Here is a 22272-nt window from a genome sequence, read left to right on the forward strand (position 1 = left end):
GATGAGTTCATAGGTTGTGTGTAAATTGATGGATTTCTGGGTCTATAAATTCTGACTCTGAGCTTATGTCCTGACAGTTTAGACTACGACATGTTCTTCAAGAGTTCACTGGATAGATAATGGGTCTTGTTTTCTAAAGGGTTTATATCTGAAGCCTTTTGTAAGGGTAAAGTCTGTCCCAGGGTTCTATGTATAACCTAAGGGCTCCTCCACAGGGAAAAATCAACAAACCCTTTAGAGTTCTAGAGAAGGTAGGACACCTTATATGCATTCAGAAAAGATTAATTAAGATTAACGTATTGGCACATGTAACTTTGTTTGGGTTGCTTACCACCATTAAAACAAAACTGTCTGCTCGATCAGTACTACACCATGTAAGGTGAAAGTCCGGGGCACTGGACACTCATAACTGACAATAAGACAAAGCACTTTTCTGAAGTCAGATTGCGTAAAAGTCTTTTTCTGTCTTTTTTCCTCAAATAAAGATATTAACCACTCTGTTGTTTGAACAGACTGCATTTTGTACATTTCATATGAAACACTTTAATTAATAGGCATACGACCCCTCAAGTGACTTTTTTTCTTCTTTCCATTAAAGTGGATCTCGCATGCACACAAACTTTCACTCAGAGATTTCTTTCAGCAGTTATTTAAAAACTCAGTTTTAACATCACAAATCCTTTCATAATGGCCCCTCTTCTCCAGCTGCAAAGCGGAGGTCCACATCCGCTGTTCTCTCCTCAGGGTGCTGTGCCCCTGGTATGGAGCTTCTTTTATTCACTGCACCCAAGACCAGGAAAGCTGTAAAGATAAGAACTTCCCATGGATGACGTCATCTCCAGGATTTCGCCACAGTATGTCTATTTTAACTTTCTTCACAGAAGAAAATCCGCTTCTACGGCCTGTGAAACCTGCATGGATAAATATAGCAGATATTAGCAAAGCTGACTTTCATGATCACTAAGCTTGTGTTATTTGACTGCTAGTAATATGGAGATCCAGTTTGCACCAGTTGACATTAAACACCGTTGAATATTTACACCGGTGTATACATAATATACACCGTTATATAGCCAATATTCAACCATGTTGTTCTATACTGGTTTCAGCATCATCTGAAAAATAGCCTCTGTCAGCATCATCTGACTTAGCCTCTGTCAGCATGCATCAGTGCCAAGCTCAAAATGGATGTTAAAGTGCAATTCATAGCACCAAATTTTCTCTTTTGTATGCTGGAATTCATAAAGGATTTTCACTGATCCAGTATACAGGCTATACTGAGTGGTTTTAGACTGTCTGTCTGCTGCTGTTTTAGTTAACATGACTGATTATGAAGTTAAATCTTGCACTGAATCACTGGTGGGTCCACCAGGCAAAATGTCAGACCTGCATTGCCCAATCACCAAAACCAGGTCCTCTTATGACATGCTGGTGAGGTGTTTACAACATTGTCTTGCATACAGTCTGAACAGGCAGTTTTATGGATAGCATTGCCCTGCCAATAAAGACTCCTGTAGACCTGCGAGGAGAAGTTGCCAGGTTTCATCAGAATTCACATCCCAACTACAACACCACCAAATGCCTTGAGACTTACCAATGTTTGGGAATAGATAGATTTTGTTTTTATATTTTCAAAATATTTTTGTTAAAAACAAGTTAACATTGGTGTGCCTTGGGGTATATGTGGACTTTTGGTCATTCCATGTGGAACCTGGCAACCCTACTCACAGATGTTCATTAACATGATACTATTAGAAGACATGCACTTTTTATATTGTGCTTTGCTGTATCTAAACCCTGAGAGGGTTAATTATATCATATGGCAGCAAATCTTTAAAAGTTAATTTTGTATAAAACTAACTTTTACAGTGACTGGACATCATTTATTAAGCCCAATATTAATATTTGTTCATACATTTACAAAAAAAATTAGTTCCCACTTTACTCGTGCTCCTAAGCATGTGTAAATTTACTAATAAAAATACTAATCTTGATTCTGTTGTGCTTTAAATCATACAAGCTAAATTGTGTGTCATTGCAATTTTAAACATTAACTGAGCACTTTATTATGACTCTATACTAGAACTGTCAAAACATATATTCCACAAGATGCTGGAAACATTTCAACCTCAACATATATTTCAGGTGCACTTTTTGTTCTTGGCTCACTGAATTGGATCCCATCGTGGTCTTCTGCTGTTGTCGCTCATCCATCATAAGGTTCAATATGCTTCTGAGAATCTGAGGTTGGAATGTTTCCAACATCTTGGCTTATTTTGTTAAGTTTAATTTAATGATTTATTTCAATTTCAACCAAAATAAGAAATTAGTAAGTCATTCAGCACTTTAATTCAGGAACGAATGCAGCAGTCATGACACAGGTGGTATTTAAGTTCATTATGGTTTACCAGACTGTCTTCTTTTAATATTGTATAACAGTTTATTCAAGCCAGTGAGAGAAATATAAGTTTATAGTATGATTCAATCTACAAAGTACCTTATACCGTATATTTAATGTGTTTATACAATAGTTGGCTTCCTTTTATGTCCTACACAGCACAGGTGTACATAGTATACGAGAGCTTTCTAGTCAACAGTTGTCTAAACATTTTAATTTAAACAAAATTGACCGGTCTTATCATATGATTGGTTCACGAACACCTGGGCAGAGTTTTTCTTGTTTTTTGTCAGATCTGTTTTCTTTTTTTCTTTTTACCAGATTTTGGCCTTTCTATACAGCCTTTTGACTGTAAAATTATACATAGTTTTTATTGGCATAGACATTTCAAAACATACATTCGCTGTGTCGTGCACTCCCCTGGTAAGTTATGAGTGATTCATCCATTTATCCACATTCATATGTGAAAAAGTAAATTACAGTTTGTAAAACAGTCCAGTGGAAATTTTCACTTCAGTCCGGGTCACGCACATATTTACACACAACTGCTTTTAAATAGAGTTGTGTGTAAATATGTGCATGAATGTTTTTAAATGATCATTCCCCAGCAATATTAGTAGAAAGTTTTCCCGGAAAATCATATAAGTATTCCTTCATAGAAAGAAATACCCTGAAAACGAGATTCTAACTCCTCACTTGTCTGACTCTTGATCATGGCTCTTGTTTCTGATTTGCTGGTAATAACTAAAGTCACTTAGTGACACTTAGCACTAGACACTCAACATACGCTACAAAAAAATCTCAGTGATTATACCTTAAATATATTCAAATCTATCTAGTATTTCACTATAAACAAAATGTAAGTTTATTAAACCTATTTCCAGGCTTTTTTTTATCATTTCAAAATTGAAACACGTTTGCCTTACACCTCCAAGGTGGAGGTTTGTTCCCCATGTGCATGTGTGGAGTTTGCACGTTCTCTCAATGTCTCTGGGGATTCCTCTGTGTTCTCCGGTTTCCTCCCCAGTCCAAAAACATGAGTTGTATTCTGATTGGCATCTCTAAATCGTCATAGTGTCTGAATGGGTGTGAGTGTATCTGTGATTACATCCTGTCCAGGGTGAAACCTGCCTTGTGGCCTGAGTCTCCTGGGATAAGCTCAGGTTCCCCGTGACCCAAAAGGATAAGTGGAGTAAAATAATGGATGGATGGGTTTCAAACAGAAATACTTGTGTTCCATTGGCAGATAATTTCACTTAATGTATTTGTAGAAAGAAACTAAATTATATGGCAATAGAATAAGAAAATATAAAGCTTAAAATTAGTAAAAAAAAAAAAAAAAAAAAAAGATTCTAGATACTAAAGATAATAGGAAATACTGAATAAATCTGCCTATATTTACCATATTTTCTCTTGCTAAGTTTTTTTTAAATAATGATTTAGATTTTAGATTTGTCTTAGGATCAAACTTCCTTTCAGGTGGTGCAACTGATGATATGTTGTATAGAACTACACATGGTTAAGGCAGAACATTTTTAAGGGAACTTTGGACAGTTAAGCATTTTTTGCCTCCTGTAGGGGTTCTAAGTGGAAGTCTCTCTGATAGGGAAACCCTCTACTGTAGAGTTATACACAGACCCTTTACAGCAGCCATCTCCAATCTTATCCACAAAGGGCCGGTGTGGGTGCAGGTTTTCATTCCAACCAAGCAGAAGCCACCCCAGAGTCTACTACCAGTGTTATTGGCTTTTAGTAGACTCTGGTGTGGCTTCTGCTTGGTTGGAATGAAAACCTGCCCCCACACCGGCCCTTTGTGGATAAGATTGGACATGGCTGCTTTACAGGTTCCCCCATTGGGCAAGTCGTGAGCTAATAGTTAGAGAGTCTGACTCGTAATCCTATGGTTGTGGGTTCGAGTCTCGGGCCGGCCACGACTGAGGTGCCCTTGAGCAAGGCACCATACCCCCAAACTGCTCCCCGGGCGCCGCAGCATAAACGGCTGCCCACTGCTCCAGGTGTGTGTACGCGGTGTGTGTGTGTGTGTTCACTGCCGTGTGTGTGAACTTTGGATGAGTCAAATGCAGAGAACAAATTCTGAGTATGGGCCACCGTACTTAGCCGTATGTCACGTCACTTTCACTTTTCACTTTCATTCAGAAAAGCCTAAAAACACTTAAGGGTTTTTTTTTTTTAAATCTTTTTTCTAAACACTTAGTGTTCAGTTCTTTCCAAAACGTTCCAGTCACACACACTTTAGGTACAAGTTATATGAGCATTTCCTATGCATCTTTAGCTCTGTAGTGCTATAGTAGCTATAAATAGCATGGACACAGCCTTGTACACTGACCTTGTTAGGTGCTTGCTTGATGCATGTACCTCCATCTCAGTGCTTTTGAACTCATTCAGCTCTTTCCGGATGGCAGCCTGCAAGAAGACACATAATAGTTCACTTTAAGTTGCACAATAATTCTGTTTTTTCCTGTGAAAGGCCAAAAGAGAAGCACAATTTGAAATCTGACTGTAGACCTTTATAAGCAGATGGCTTGTTGTCATTTACCTTGTCAGCTGCAGACAGTCTAGTCCAGGGTTTGTCTGCTCTTCTGTCATAATCCTGGGCTTTAGCAACCTCTACATAGTCACTAAAGCGAATCAGGATCTTTCTCTCCCTCAGTTCATCAACTGTGGGCCGCTGATTCAGCTAAAAATCAGATGCAACATATTGTATATTTTGCTCAAATAACAACCAGGTGTGTCCTTTTCAATAACACTGAGCATGCTGCATGTGACACCGATGTACTGTACACTCAAGATGTGTAGTTTTATCATTTGAGCCTATTCAATAATTGACTAAAATGGAAAATGCTTAAAGGTGCCCTGCCACACTTATTTCATTACTTTTGTGGTAATGTCTGACGTTTACCATGGACTCTGTAACATGTTTTGTGAAAAAAATGCCTTGGTTACCTTGTTTCAAGCCATCCTAGTGTGGTATAGAAAGCCTGCAGGAAGACTCAGCTCGATTCGTGCCATTTCTCATTAATATTCAATGAGCAATACTGCTTGGTTCCCATTGGCTAACCGCTAGGATATGAGAGCATGACTGTTCATTCACCCAGCGCAATAATTAGCCTAGGCTAGAGGAACTTTGTTTACAATCACCTGGAATTGCGGCAGAATGGCTTCTTCAGGTATATTGACGTTCAGCCATCCTTGCTGTATAGGAAACTCACTGAGCTACACGAATTCTGTGGGCGCGGTCTCAAGTGGGAGAGCTCATGAATAGTAATGAGCTCCATCAATTCCACGTAACACTGAGCAGCTTTTCTAACTGACCTGATTTCTCCACTTATTTCTTTTCAGAGGCTAGAGCTGACAGGGGAGGTAGCAGTTCATTTTCACATTCCCAAACACATATGGACCTAACACATATCAAAAAATACAAGTAAAAACGGTTTTGTGTGGAAGGGCACCTTTAACAAGCTTACTATTCACTACACAAAAACAAAAAAGCACTGCTAAGCTTTAAAAACATTTTTATTCACAGTAAAAAACTCATATGTACAGTATGTTGTTAGAATCGAGATGACATGAAAAATGTTATATCTATTCCAAAAACATACAGTGGGGTGAAAAAATGTTGGCCCCCTCCCTGATTTTTTTATTTTTTTGCATGTTTGCCATACTTTAACGTTTCAGATCACCCAGCCACACTTAGCAGCAAGAACTGCAAACAAGCGTTTGTGATAACTTGCAATGAGTTTGTTAAAGCGCTGTGGAGGAATTGTGGTCCACTAATCTTTGCAGAATTGTTATAATTCAGCCACATTGGAGGATTTTCGAGCATTAACTGCCTTTTTAAGGTCATGCCACAGCATCTCAATAGGATTCAGGTCAGGACTTAGACTAGGCCACTCCAAAGTCTTCATTTTATTTTTCTTCAGCCATTCAGAGGTGGACTTGCTGGTGTGTTTTGGATCATTGTCCTGCTGCAGAACCCAAGTTTGCTTCAGCTTAAGGTCACAAACAGATGGATGCACATTGAACGTCAGGATTTTTTGTTAGACAGCAGAATTCATGGTTCCATTTATCACAGCAAGTCTTCCAGGACCTGTAGCAGCCAAACAGCCCTAGACCATCACACTACCACCACCATATTTTACTGTTGGTATGATGTTCTTTTTCTGAAATGCAGTGTTACTTTTACACCACATGTAATGGGACACACCTTCCAAAAAGTTAAAATTTTGTACCAATCCACAGAATATCTTTCCAAAAGTCTTCATGATCAAGATGTTTTCTGGCAAATCTGAGACGAGCCTTTATGTTCTTTTTGCTCAGCAGTGGTTTTCGTCTTGGAACTCTGCCATGCAGGCCATTTTTGCCCAGTCTCTTTCTTATGGTGGAGTCATGAACAAGGACCTTAACTGAGGCAAGTGAGGCCTGCAGTTCTTTGGATGTTGTTGTGGGGTCTTTTGTGACATCTTAGATGAGTCGTCGCTGCGCTCTTGGAGTAATTTTGGTCGACCAGCCACTCCTGGGAAGGTTCACCACCGTTCCATGTCTGCGCCATTTGTGGCTCACTGGAGTCCAAAAAAAGCTTTAGAAATGTCTTATAACCTTTTCCAGACTGAAAAATCAGAAGGGGCCAACAATTTTTCACATCACTGTATATGCTTTATGCTTCTGTAAAACTGTCGATTGTTAAAAGCGCTATACAAATAAATTTAATTGATTATAGTTGCCATTTTTATAATATATATATAATTTGTATATTAAATTTTTTGTATTATATTTATGTTCTGTAAAACTTCTTGGAGACAACGTTATACAAATAAATGTTAATTGAATTGAAATAGGTGTGTAATGTTTGTATGTTGCCGTACCTTTCTGTTTAGTCTCTGTTTTATTTCTCTCCTCTCCTCTTGCTCTGTCTGGTCATTACGCTCTACAAAGAATCACATTAGCAATGATACATGACATAGTGGCACATGACTGCTGCAAAAGCAACCCTTTCATTAGATTCTGCTGAACAATATAAAAACAGGAGTCAGGCTGTTATCACCTAACTTTATGCAGTATTATTTATTATTATTTAATCTGTTATTTGCTAATAATTTTACATGAAACGCTTAATTTGTTGCTTCACTTAAGTGAATAGTACATCCTATTTAATGTGACAATTAAGGGTATGACAATTTAACTTAGTTTTGATTAGATAAACACTAATAAACCAAGAGTCTCAAAATACCTAGGCTGTTACCCAGGCTATATGTAGAAAGTGTAATATATATATAATTTCAGGCCCCATCATAGCACAGAAACTGCACTTGTTAAAGTTACAAACGACTTGTTCTTAGCTTCATTCGACACTATAGATCACAACATTCTTCTAGATCGCTTACAATATTACACAGGTATTCATGGTCAGGCTTTAAGCTGGTTTAGATCCTACCTGTCTGACCGATACCATTTTGTAGAATTAAATGGTGAATCCTCCAGTTTACTACCAGTTAATTATGGGGTCCCTCAAGGATCAGTTCTAGGACCTCTGCTTTTCTCTATATACATGCTTCCATTAGGGAACATTATTAGAAGACATGGGATTAGTTTCCATTGTTATGCTGATGACACACAGTTATATATCTCATCAAAACCAGATGAAATAGCCACAGTGTCCAAATTAACTCAGTGCCTTAGAGAGATAAAAGACTGGATGAGCTGCAACTTTCTATTGTTAAACTCCGATAAGACAGAAATACTACTCATAGGTCCAAAAACCAGTGCACAGAAACTCTCACAACTTAACTCCCATTTAGAGGGATGTACCGTTACTAGTAGCTCGACAGTGAAAGACCTTGGTGTTATATTAGACAGTAACTTGTCTTTTAAAAATCACATCGCTCATACTACCAAAACAGCCTTCTTCCACCTTAGAAACATTGCCAAGCTGAGAAACATCCTGTCTGTATCTGATGCTGAGAAGCTAGTTCATGCGTTCATGACCTCTAGACTGGACTATTGTAATGCATTACTAGGTGGTTGTCCTGCATCTTTAATAAATAGGTTACAGTTAGTCCAAAATGCAGCTGCCAGAGTTCTCACTAGGACAAGAAAGTATGACCATATAACCCCAATTTTATCATCTCTACACTGGCTACCTGTTAATATAGAATTGACTACAAACTGCTGCTACTTACGTACAAGGCTCTTAATGGTTTAGCTCCCATGTATCTAACTACTCTTCTAACACGTTACAATCCTTCACGCTCTCTGAGATCACAAAACTCAGGACTTTTGGTAGTTCCCAGAATATCTAAGTCTACTAAAGGTGGTAGAGCGTTTTCTTATTTAGCTCCCAAACTTTGGAATAGTCTTCCTGATAGTGTTCGGGGCTCAGACACACTTTCCCAGTTTAAATGTAGATTAAAAACTCATCTCTTTAGTCAGGCGTACACATAATACATCCCATAATATCATGCACCAGTACATCAGACCAGCACATTTTTATGAACAGCAGATATGTTAATCCCTTTCCACTGCTTCTCTCTTTGTACCCATCCCGAGGCATCCAGACACTGTACCAGCTCCCAACGTCCTCTGTGGGACGAAGCCTTTGGACGTCCACTGAGCCGAGGCCGACTCTAAGAATCCTAAGACATCTCCAGTTAGACTCTTTGGTACTCAGGAGATCAGAAGTCCTTGAACCTTACACCAATACAACATTTAACTGACTGTATATTACAATCACACCCCAGTGTCACCCATATGAGGATGGGTTCCCCCTTGAGTCCGGTTCCTCTCAAGGTTTCTTCCTTTACCAATTTAAGGGAGTTTTTCCTTGCCACTGCTGCCTGAGTCACCTCAGACTTGCTCATAGGGGATTAAATACATACACACTGTGAACTATATACAACTAATAATAATCTAGAATTTTCATTCTGTTAATTCTTATTTCTTTTATTATTCGTTAATTCCTTTATCATTAATTATGTTTACCTTCTGCTCTGTGTTTATGTTCTGTAAAGCTGCTTTGAGACAATGTCTATTGTAAAAAGCACTATACAAATAAACCATAACAATGACCATAGGGTAAATCCCTATTATGGCCACTTTCTACATTTTAAACCGGTCTCTAGCTCATGATCAAAAAGCTTGAAACTTTTTTGCCCGTTTGGCTATGATTACACAAAACACTTACGTTTTAAGATATTTCGGCTCTCAAGTTCCTCAACGGCCGGCCGTTGACTGAGTCTCCTGTGGAAAAGAACCAAAATCACAATGTGAAACAAGGATATAACGATTTCCTATGTATCTGTAAATTAAGAGCTTATGGCAAGCCTAAAGTGACAGTGAAGCCCAAAGTATTTTAAGCCTAACTGAGATATTCTCCACATTTGGTTTGATAAATCAAGGAGCAAATATTGGACAGTATGCGCCAAGCCTCGCAGAAGCACAAGTGTTCGATGCAAAGCCTCTTTTAACTGGATCTGCAAGAGCAACTTGTCACCCATGTGATTTCCACATACTGGTCTATTCAGGGGTAAAGGAAGAGTTTATCCCCTTTTTTAAAATTCAAAAATAAATGTACAGTAGCTAGAACAAATTAGGGCTTAGCTGTGTTTAGTAATATCAACTAATCAACTAATATTGTGCGATAAAATATCGTCTAAGATAAAAAAGACACAAACGAACTACAGTCTACACCTAAAAAAGACATTCTTTCCATCTTCTATGATATACATCCTGGCCAATAAATAAGTCTTCTCAATGTCTGCAAATTTTGGTGGGGATTTCCACAAAAGCACAGATGTAACAGCATTAATATTTCATGAGGTAAATTTGAGATTCACTCTCAATGGAGCCCTGGAAGCTGACCTTATATAATGACCCCTGTCATTTTCCACAACACTGTAAGGGATGAAACGAACATCTGCCAGGTCAACTGTAACAACAAACATGTTGCTTTTTTTTCTTACCGTATTATTCTTAAAAGTTAGAAATTATACATACAGTATGAAAATATAGAAAATATGAATGATCAATATGTATGAAGAACCTGTGGCGTAGTTAATGGAATGGAATTAAAGAGATTTCATTTACGCAATGTCATTTCAAGCCAAAAACATTTGTGACTGGCTGGCTGTAAAGCTCCAGGGATCCATGATCACAACATGTTACAATGAAATATATCCAGAAACATTTCATATTTCAAGATGCAACCAAAGTAAAGGTTTCATTTGTAAAGATGGCAGTAATAAGCCTAATATCAGCTGAGGAATGATGGAATGAATAAAAAGGATAAAAATAGGATGCATGTCTTACTCCTGCAGAAGTGCAGCAAACTGCAAGGTTATAAATAGTAAGGTTGTAAGACTGCATTGATGAAGCACTGGGTGTCTCGTTCTGTGAGAAATCATGATGTACCTCAGGGATTTGGCTTGGTTTTATTTTCACACCATTTCAAGCCAAATTCATGTTGTTTTTGATTCCCTCAAAACCTGAATTATAATGGTCTGTCTTACATTGACTATAATCTACGGTTTATTAATCCCCCTTTTTTATTCTTATTTACCTACTTTTTTCTCTAAGATGTTTTGAAAAATTTACCAGCTAATTTCCATAGAAAAATTTACCTGACACACTATTATTATTATCGACTTTGTTTAGTTTAGTATTATATATTGCATATGTTTGCACACATGCACTTTAAGAAGGACTGCATTGTGTACTTAGCACTGTGTTGTTTTATGTAGCTCTGCCTTTTATAACACCATGATCCTTGTTGCTGTTTCATTTCACTGTATACTGTACTGCACCATCTATATATGGTTGAAATGAGCTTTTTGACTTGATATATGCATACAGCCAATTTGCATATAGCTGATGTGACCAAAAGCTCTTTCTTTTGCCCTCCCATCTGCTTCCAGTCCAAAACAGTTTCTAACATTATGCTTGAGACATATGTTCTGGCCAAAATATTTTGAAAATAAACAGCAAAGAGTAAGGATCATCAGTTACTTCGAAGAATCAGCACAGACGTGTGTTTATGAGAAGAACATGTACTATATGTTTTTCATTCAGTGGTGAAAAACACCAAGAATCATTTTCAGTATTGTGTATTGTTATATTTAAAAGCATATTTGTATATGTGCTTGATAAGAAATAAAATTCATGCTACAATTGTTTTCATGGTTTATAGTAGCACAAATCAAAATGATCTTACAACCCAACCTTCTAAAGATGTTAAACATTTTTCTCATGGTGCAGACAAATAATAATCGGTATAAAACTGGAGCATGGCCTAAAACTCTTCTATTGTGATAAAGGCTTCGATTACACAAACAACCAGTTCCAAAAATACTATACTATACACTATACACTACTTTAAACTTTATTCGTTGTAAGATTACATTAATTGCGTAACTGGGCAATTTTTATTTTACTTTGATCTCACTGTAATGATGTCCAGAATTTTTCCCCTTTAGGAGCTAACATTTTATAGAACGTTTATTTAGGTTTTGATACATCAGTTGGTTATATATATATATATATATATATATATATATATATATATATATATATATATATATATATATATATAAACTTCTTTCTAGACTCCTTCAATACTTAAAACCTTTATAAATTTGCAATAAAGGGGTGCCACTGTAGTGAATGCTTACTTGGCAAGCTTCATTTCAATCTGCTGGCGAATTTCTTGTCTCTCCTGGTCACTGCGCACAGGGAAGATGTTCCTGTCTTCCAGTTCCTGTTTGCTGGGCCGATTCCGCAACTTCACAGCCAGCAGCTCCTTTCGCATTCGCCGTGGCAATGTGCCTGTACGCAAACACATACAAATAGAAGTGAATGTAGTATTGGTAAATATTGTTATATCCTGACACAAGTAGACGTACCTTTGTGTCATAGAAGGTATTATTCATAAGCAAAGAAAAGTCACAAAATTACCCAATGCCATTTCATGATTAGCATGTCTTTGTGAATATTGGCATACTGTATTTTAAAGAGCTATTCACCAGAAATGACAGACTCGTTCCAGCTGTCGATGTCATATATGATTCCTGAGGCATCAGTGAAGCAGTTGCTTTGTCTCATGTTCTCTTTATTCTCCTCTGCTTCCTTCCTTATTTCCACCTCCCCACTTGGCTCTCGCTCCGTACTGCAGGCAACATATACATACATAAATATATACGATCCAAACCTTTATGACAGACCTTATCCTATGTTTATACTTTACCAGTTTCTACCACCTTGCCCATTCCTTTTTTTTTTAGGAGTTGTGCTTTAGCTTCCTAAGTCTCAAATATAAACTATAATTATGGTCCTGAAGAAATGTTGTCTCATTTCATTATGTACTGCAATAGCTATATATGGTTTAAATAACAATAAAAGCTTCTTGACTTCTTGACTTGATATAGAGCATTTATTTTCTCACCCTACAAACCTACCTCCTCAACCCAGCATCTTGGATGAGTAAGAATTTTCAAGCATGTGTTTGAATCTACCACTATAGTGGTAACTAGTAAAGCAGAACAGACCAGCAAGCCTCACTCACCTATCTTGCCGAAGCTTGGTTGCCAGGGCTCGGTGTAGTTCCTCAATGATACTGCTAGGGGGCAAAGGAGGATGCAGGGTTCCTATATGAGGTGAACTCACTGCATTGGAAAAAGGCCCTCGGAGAAGAACAGGACTAGGACCTTCTGGTACCCTGGGCAACTCTTTAGGGAGAAATGTGTTGGGCTGAGGCACTGCTGTGAGAGTGAAGCTAGCAGGGTCTGAACAAAAATATGTAAATATGAAAGAGTTTCAGCGGCCCAAATATTTCTTGAAACTGTAAACCATGTTAATTCGACCCAACTCACCTTCCTCATTGTTAAGCTGAGCGACCTGAAAGCAATGATTACTCAGAGGAGACTGTCGTTTAGGCACTTCGTCTTCATCTTCCTCGATTTCCTCTATATTAGGATCTCTGCACTCATCATTATCTACAGGACTAAGCTCTTCCTCCTCTTCCTCCTCCTCCTCCTCATCAGTGTTGTTAGGCTCTTCTATTGATGCACCGTCTTCTATGGAATCAGGGACTGGCAGGCAAGAGTGCAATGTTTGTTGAAGCTCAACAGACCCACGTAACTACCATCATCACCACTTATTGTCCTTAGTGTATAGTTTGCAAAAATAATTATTCTGGTTTCAAAGATGTGTTTATTGATGTTTCCTAATAATTACAAGTAACAAAATTTGCTCTTTTTGTAAGTACAGTAAGGGTGATTGGACCTACAGTTACAATCTTGAAGAAATTTATGTAAACTGACAACCCCCTCAAATTTGCAGAATGTATTCAATATATGTCCAATGCTTTTCATGTACTTTCCTTATATAGTTTCTGCCTATTTGATTTTTATGCATATAGGCTTATTATGTGTTTAGGTTTATATACACAGAGACAATTTGTTGGAAATGAACTGGTTTTTTTCAAAATTAATGACACATAATGCCACACTGTTGTAATGCTAAGGTATGGGTTAGAGTGTGCTGCTAAAAATCCTCACCAGTAGGCAGGTGCTCATGTTCTGAGCTGAGATACTCCATGCTGCTGATGCTGAGAATAGGCCCATGTGAGCCAGGTAACCGGAGCTCCGCATCCGAAACACTCTGAATGGGAGAGCTGATATTCAGAGAGTGGAGGCCACTGGCTAAGGCCACATCTACACACACACATACACAGAGCTTTAAATTAGTCACACTAATTAATGCTTTAACATGTGTACATGAATAACTTTGGACCATGAATTATACAGCATAGCTTGTTTTAATATTACTAAATAGACACACACTCATATATAAAGTGTTGATTTTATTTATATTTTGATTTTATTTATTTTTATGGCTCAATAGAGTAGACAGGATAGAGGAGAGATTAGCCTTTGATGCAGATCTAATTAGCCAGCACTGGTGTTCTGTAGGATCCCAGTTTCAATATACTACAAGGTGTACATATAAAAGGTTTTCTATTTTTCTATTTCACACGATATTTTACCCCTTTAATCATATATGATGTCAGTAAATTAAACACAAAGTTGGCCATACTCAATATACTTCAGATAAGGTAAATCTACCTGTTAATATTATTAGAATAAACATTACTAATTAATATTACTAATATTAATATTATTTGCTATTTATTTTCAAATGTGTGCTGTAAATACATTGTATATGTATGTTTTCTTTTTCTATAAGATCATTTAAAACCCTGAACTGGCTCTCTTATGTCATCCCTCACCTGTGGAGCTCTGCTTCATCTTCTCGTTCTTCTTTTTCCTCCACTTCCAAGGCCGGAAGAGACGCCCCAGCGTAGCCAGCTTGCTGTGACGGCGGATGGGAGGAGTGTGCACACTGCTCACCAGGCAGCTGGAGCGCACCACCCTCTGCTGCTCCATCACATCTACAACACACAAAAAGAAGGAGAGAAGAGAACAGGAGTAATCAGCGTGTATAGTACATACAGTATGTTTTCTATACACAGGTAACTGTTATAATCTGATCGTGCCATAATAATCAGATATCTGATCATGTCAGTGTTCAAATAAAGAACTATAGAACTATTGTCAGTGATCCTTATGAAACAGACAGCATTGATTTTCAAAGTACATCCAGTACAGTGCAAGACTTATTTAAGGCATGTCTTTGTCATACAAAGGAACCAGAAAATGTACTGTACATTTATCTAAAGTTTCATTTATGCATTAAGAGCTTCTTTCAATTTTGGTCTGTTTCTGTTTATTTATATTTAGCAACCAACAATGTTACACAACATAATAATGTTATAATGAGCTATGACCAATAGCCCCATGAGAACTGCAGAAAGGCAGTAGGAGTGAGCTTGTAATGCGTTTACTCATACATCTAACTGCATGTGAGTCAGCAATAGGATATAGGAGGGAAGCTCTACACATAAAGGCCAATCTGATCACAGATTTAACAGGTCTACAGACACATAAGCTCTCTGTACTACTTTATATTATTTATTTAAAACTGAAAATTACATACCAGGCTATATACAGTATTGTGTAAGGTACCATACTGTTGACCAGACATTATTTAGTAGTCACACGTGTGTGTGGCACTGGTAAGATGATCAGGTTTTGCAGCATTGCTTGTCATAACCAAGCCAGTAGAAGTGCATTAATCAAAAATATACAGCTAAAAAGTGTACTTTAGACTGATGAAGGTCTAGAGGATGATTAACACAAGCTGTGCATCAGAAAAGGGAAGCTAGGGGTATATTGTGTCTAAAGTGCTGCCCAAGGTCAAAAAGGTGCAGCATTGCTGCATCTGATGCACTTATATCATACAGTCAGACCAGAGGAGGCCAGGAACGGCCTTCCATCTAACCATCTCAGCAACACATTTATTATGATTATTAATATTATTACTATTACTAATATTATTATTAGTAGTAGTAGTAGTAGAAGTAATAGTATTCATTGCAGTTACCAAAGCTTCATGTAACAGGCTAGCTTGAATAATAACAGAATTCTCAATATAACATCGCTGGGAAATGCAAAAGTTCATTTCATCCAATTTGTCAACAAGTGTTATGTCCTACAGGATCACACAAAATCAAATTCGACCCAACAGCAAACTATTCCCTGACTCCACTGATCACAGCAAAAAGGTTAGCAAACCCTTTTTGAACTTTATTTACAGTAACAAATTTATAACAGACATTACATTGCATTTCTCTAGTTTGTTATTAACTACCAATGTTAATACCTATATTGTGGCCATAAACACAGCCTGGTTGCTTAATCAGTGAGCTCATGACAGACAGACAGACAGACAAACAGATAGTCAGACCGACAGACAGACAGACAGACAGACAGACAGACAGACAAACAGATAGTCAGACCGACAGACAGACAGACAGATAGATAGATAGATAGATAGATAGATAGATAGATAGATAGATAGATAGATAGATAGATAGATAGATAGATAGATAGACACAGATAAATAGATACAGTAGATCGACAGGCAGGCAGGCAGGCAGGCAGGCAGACAGACAGACAGACAGACAGACAGACAGACAGACAGAGATAGATAGATAGATAGATAGATAGATAGATAGATAGATAGATAGATAGATAGATAGATAGATAGATAGATAGACAGACAGACAGACAGACAGACAGATAGAAACCTAACGGCACCCCACCCACGACTGCGAGCAAGGCAATTCATGGTCAAACACACACACTCACTCTCTCTCTCTCTCTCTCTCTCTCTCTCTCTCTCTCTCTCTCTCTCACACACACACACACACACACACACACACACACACAACGAAGCGGCTCGTTCTCTCAGCACCCGAGTCAAAGTCTGTCTGTTCCCAAAATAGCGTTTTGTGTGTAGAGGCGCCGTCAGTGTAAATCAGGAGAGCTCCGCTGCTCTCTGTACTGAGTGTGTGGACCTGAGACCTGGCTCTACAGCCTCACGGAGCCTGTGTCTGCCCAATTCAAACAAGAAGACCCGGGCCAAGACCTACAAAACCGCAAAACCTGCCGTGGTTCCGCAAATCGTGCGCGGAACATGGTTGCAGCTCCTCCTGACGCGTAACCGAGCAGCGCGCTCCCCTCAGGGACAGAGGCTGTGTCCCAAACCGCTTGCTGCATACTTATTATACGTTGCATACCACATACTACTAGAATCCGGACACCATTTTTATAGCTTTTTATTCTGACAACAGGCTACAACAACCTGGTAAATACCAAAACATCTCCTAAGTCATTAATTAACAACAGATGGATGCTAAGTGTGCAGTATGGCGCATCATTTTGGAGAATGCGCAATATATATTTTACATAACTGTGCTTGCTACATGCATTGCATTTTTTCTAATATAACCTTAGTACAGTACAATATAGGGGGTTCTAGACTGAGCTGCGCGAGCTGTTGCTACGTAAAAGTCCACTGTAGAGGGATGTGGGGGAGGGTGGGGCTACAAAGAGAAGGGAGGCTGTTGCTATACGGAAGTGCTTGCAGAAGATCACAAATAGCCAATCATGTGCCAGCAATTCATAATAAACATATAATCAAGTACACCACCCTTCATAATGGGATATATGGGTGGGTCAAAACTGTACAGCCGAGATGACATGCATTATTATTATTATTATTATTATTATTATTATTATTATTATTAGCTTTAGTAAACAATCAAACAAAAAACCCTGAGTGAACTGGAAAAGGTTCACCCATTCTAGCTTAGTGCATGGGAGGGTTTGAAAAAATCCATGGGAGATCAGCTTATTCATGAAGGTGATGACAAAGTGCAAAGCAAAGGATTGTAATCACACCATGACTCCAGAATACTAAAGAGAATAATAAATACCATCTAAAATATACACTGGAATGGAAAGATTTTTTTTAAAACACTTTTAACTATGATAGTTGTAGGCATACAGATGCACTGTAGACATCACTATATGTTATCAGCCCAAGAAAATGATCATCTTGCAGCTGGTCTTATATCAGTTGTATCAAAGTTTTAAGATTTAATACACTGTAAACATAAAGTGACCATTGTATTACACATCTTACATGTTGGTTAGGCAAGATAGTTCATCTTTTTTCCATGGATATTTTCCATTAATCATTTTATCTTTTAATCTATAATCACAGGTCTGGGTTTTTTTTTAACCACAGGTCTGCTAACATCTGAAATGTGATACTGAGGTATTTACAAAAATTCCAGCAAAACTGCTGTGCCTGATGCATGATGTATGTAATGCATCACTTTAAGTAATCTACTCAGTGGTGGACAGGGTATAGGGTGCTGTCAGATTTTTTATAGTAACGGTCATATCTAGGAAGTGAAATGAAACAGTAATATGCACCTAAAGAGTGTATGTGCTAAAAGAATTTTGTTACAGCCTCTTTGAAATGCCACAGCTGCAGCTCTAAATTTATAAATTCAGTAGAATTAAATGCTGGGCAAGCATAAACTTAATAAAAAAATGGAGCATTATTTTTAGAAATGCTTTTTTTATTTTCCCCAAAGACTGTTATTCCTATTACTTCGACTAATTTTGTCTTTAAAATAGAAAATCCTGACAGACCAAAAAAAAAAAAAAAAGACAATTCAGCATTCAATACTCTTTTGCTTTTGCTGACCATTTCGCCTAACATTTAGCTCAACTTAGGATATATGGCAATGTGTAGTTATAATTTTTGATTAAATGTGTTTGTTTGTTTTTTTATGAAAAAGATTAATTTGTACCTTAACATATACATATTAAAGTAAACCTACATATGTTGTAATATGTAAACGTATATAGTTAAAATGGATTTGCTAGACATTAGACATGCAGACACCATTTATACTCTTTATGACTAAAAAATATATTAAACGTCCTAGTTTATCACAATAATATACAGGATTTACAGTATACACAATACACAGGATACCTAATTTACATATACATTGTACAGAATACCCACACATGACTTTGAAATTGAAACTGCAAGAAAGAGAAGTCATTAGAAGATAGCTTCCATAAAGTATTGGCTGGCTGGCTGGCTATACTTTGATGCCTGTGTAATCTATTCATTCATTCTCAGCCTTTGAGGCCATGCTACGCAAATGCTGAGAGGCTGTTATTGTAATGCCACACCAGAGATGAAAGAGAGCGACTTTTTTCAATTCATTACTGACTGCATGGCTTAATATTGCGGTCTTGGTGGCCATCTCTTTTTGTCTGCTCAGCCAAATATGCATTACAGTGTTGGTAGCGTCTGACCCGACCGAGAGCAGACTGGCATTGTGTCTCAGAATTGTTCTCTACAGAGAGTGCTGAATCAAGAGTTAACATTTGACTGGAGCCAGAATATACACACCCTCGGTGCTGCATTGACCACCTTGTCTGTGTATGAGATTATGAGATAAGGTCTGGCCAGACACCAACCTTTCTCTAACCTTTATGTCTGAACCAATTAACCAAAAGAGAAAAAAACACAGAATTATTGAAATGGTACAAAAAAGAGTGGCAGATACCGTAACTACTATATCTATTTATGTTTTTACCAAAGACATTTGGTTTTGAGTTCAAAACATGGTTATGATATAATGTAAATAATCATTTCAGCTTACAGCTGAAATTTACATCTAGATGTACTGTAAACTCAAACTTTTGTTCAAACCTTTGTCCAAATATCTGGCATAGTCAATTCAACAATTTGGAATGTCCTGAAAAAAGAAAGAAACCACCAGTTAACTTCTCCGATGTTTGAGAAATGCTTCAGAAAACTACGTTGGGCCGCCAAACAAAACAAAAATCAAAACAAACGTGTAGCCAATGAGCAGAAAGGGGCTTGTCATGTCAACATGTGCGGAGAAAGTGTTCAGTGCACATGTGTGACATTAGCAAAAAGCGGTTTTAACAATGACATGGAGGATAAAAACAAAGAAAGAAAGTGAGGAAAGGCTTACGATAAGGCAAGAAGCAGGACCCCTGTTCATATAGGATCAGCTTTCCAGTGCTGGAGAGAACTGAAGGAGCAGCAAGTTGGCTGCATATTCACAGATTGGAGTTTCCCGAGTCAATAACTCCTGAGCTAAACGCTGTTACTACACAAATAACACCTCTTTTCTATCACAGTAATGTAGAGAGGCAGCTACAACTGCGTTTTGCTAGTAACAGCGTTTAGGCTCAGGAGGTATTGACTCGGGAATGTCAAATCTGTGAATATTCAGTCAACTTTACTTAAGACGCTGAGGGGCTTTTTTCCTTCTCGATAGGTGAGTAGCGTTGGTTTTGTTTCACAGAACTAACAAATGCCGTCCTTTGCATGATTATACTTGTGTGTCATTTTTGCTTGTTTGTTTATCTGCAATCATATTGTTCTTCCCTTCAGCTATGATAAAGACACATTTCTTTCCATTAGTTGCCTGGGTTACGTATGTATGTGTGGGCAGAGCTATCAATACAGGGGTGGGACCCAATTGGGTTAGGGGCGTGTTTATTTTGGTGATTTTATATGTCAACATTGGATTTTAAACATCGGAGACCCTACCTTTAATAACCAGTAACTGAACAGATTGGCCAAGGAAAACAACAGTTGATGAAAGAAACAGAGCTCTGATGAAAACCACAAAACAACAGTCAGTGACTGTTCATCAACAACAACATCATCGACATCATCAACAAGCTCCAAGGGTGAAGGTATAACTATCAACCATTCAAAGAACTTCAACAGCATAAATATTGAGGCCATACCTCAAAATACAAACCACTCATCAGAGGTAAAAATCAGAATAGATTGGAATTTGCAAAGAAATACAGTGATGAGCCACAAAATGTCTGGAACCGAGATTAATCTCTACCAAAGTAATGGAAAGGACAAAGTATGGAGAAAGCAAGCATCTTCTCATGATCCAAAACATATGAACTCAGCTGTCATGCAGGGTGGAGGTACTGTAGTATCATAGCCTGGGCTTACATGGCAGCTTCTGGAACAGACTCACTAATCTTTATTGATGATGTAGCTTATGATGGTAGGAGCAGAATGAATACAGAACTCAACAGAAATATTCTGTCTGCCAATTTATAGAAAAATGCATCCAATCTTATTTGTCAGAACTTTGTCACGTAACATCAGAACACACTGCCAACAAAATAAAAGAAGAAAGACTGGAAAAGTCAATTACCAGAACAGATAAAAACAAAGCCCCAAATTACAACTGAACATCTAAATAAACAAGCCTGGAAAAAGCATCATAAAAGAAGCATGCAACAAAACAGCCTTGTCAAAGTCGCTTAGATCCTTATGCTCGCCAATTTTTCCTGCTAAGTGCCATTGTAATGTGATAATGTTATTCACTTTACCTGTCAGTGGTTTTAATGTTATGGCTGATTGGGATACATGATGGATCAACGCAAATGTACTTCCATTAGTTCGGACCCAGTCAACAGGTTTGAGAGCATCAAAACCTCAAGCTATGAATATCTAATAACACAATAGAATGTGCTTTTAATATTGAATACATGCCAAAGAACCCACTACAAATGTATCTCCAGCCTCCACTATTACTTTCATGTGACAAACTAAAAGCTTTTAACTTGGTAAATCCCACACTGCCACGAATGTCTTATATTTCAATACATCATGGAAGCTAGCAACAGCTATGTTATGTAATTTTCTATTACGTGTATACATTTTGACACCTTATTAAGTTTTGCATTATTTGACAAATACTTTTCATATTCACAAGCTATTTCTACCTCCAACTGTAGCATTCAAGATATGAGATTCCTAGTTTTTTTGTTTTGTTTTTTGTAAAGAAGGCTGAAAACTACTTCTGGTCATTTACCCTCAAGCTCAACAACTGTCGAGCCATCTGTCCATCGAAAACTGCCTCTGGTATAGTATCCATATTAAATCTCCAAGTGGATCAAATCATAAAATGTTTCTCTAATGATACTGTACTTACACTTGAATTATTTTAAACTAACAGAACATCAATGATGAAACAAGATTAAGTCTGGAATGTTTTTACGATACAATAATATAATTATGCTACATAATACAACGTGTAGCACAAATAATAATAATAATAATAATAATAATAATAATAATAATAATAATAATAATAATAATAATAGCAAATAATAATATCTAAACACTCAAACCTGTTGTCAGTTATTCACTCTAATGAACATTGTCAGCTGATAAAAAGGTCCTATATAAATGGTTCATAAGATTTTTACTTTCTAAATGCACAAAGGAATTTATTTTTATGTACTTTACACTATAAGCCACAATTGTACATACACTCAGGCTTAAGATAATCAATCACATTT

The 22272-nt window shown here is 37.5% G+C and overlaps 1 protein-coding gene across 3 annotated transcripts in view; it reads right to left on the reverse strand.

Moving 5' to 3' along the window:
* Positions 1-18: 18 nt before the first annotated feature.
* Positions 19-22272, reverse strand: part of phactr3a (phosphatase and actin regulator 3a) — a 30584-nt gene continuing 8330 nt past the window's right edge. The window contains exons 1-12 of one of the 3 annotated variants that reach the window (XM_027144939.2): positions 16891-17063; positions 14694-14855; positions 13963-14118; positions 13276-13494; positions 12969-13188; positions 12430-12572; positions 12079-12232; positions 9597-9652; positions 7282-7343; positions 4956-5096; positions 4746-4822; positions 19-911 (exon numbers count right to left, since the gene is read on the reverse strand). In XM_027144939.2, coding sequence (XP_027000740.2) covers positions 896-911; positions 4746-4822; positions 4956-5096; positions 7282-7343; positions 9597-9652; positions 12079-12232; positions 12430-12572; positions 12969-13188; positions 13276-13494; positions 13963-14118; positions 14694-14850 — 1401 coding nt within the window. In that variant the 5' untranslated portion in view covers positions 14851-14855; positions 16891-17063 and the 3' untranslated portion in view covers positions 19-895. Of the gene's footprint in view, positions 912-4745; positions 4823-4955; positions 5097-7281; positions 7344-9596; positions 9653-12078; positions 12233-12429; positions 12573-12968; positions 13189-13275; positions 13495-13962; positions 14119-14693; positions 14856-15460; positions 16266-16890; positions 17064-22272 lie in introns of those variants that run through there. The other 2 variants (XM_027144941.2, XM_027144938.2) reach the window with 2 other exon arrangements.

Source organism: Tachysurus fulvidraco, chromosome 23, assembly GCF_022655615.1.
Source record: "Tachysurus fulvidraco isolate hzauxx_2018 chromosome 23, HZAU_PFXX_2.0, whole genome shotgun sequence".
Taxonomy (NCBI): Eukaryota; Metazoa; Chordata; class Actinopteri; order Siluriformes; family Bagridae; genus Tachysurus; species Tachysurus fulvidraco.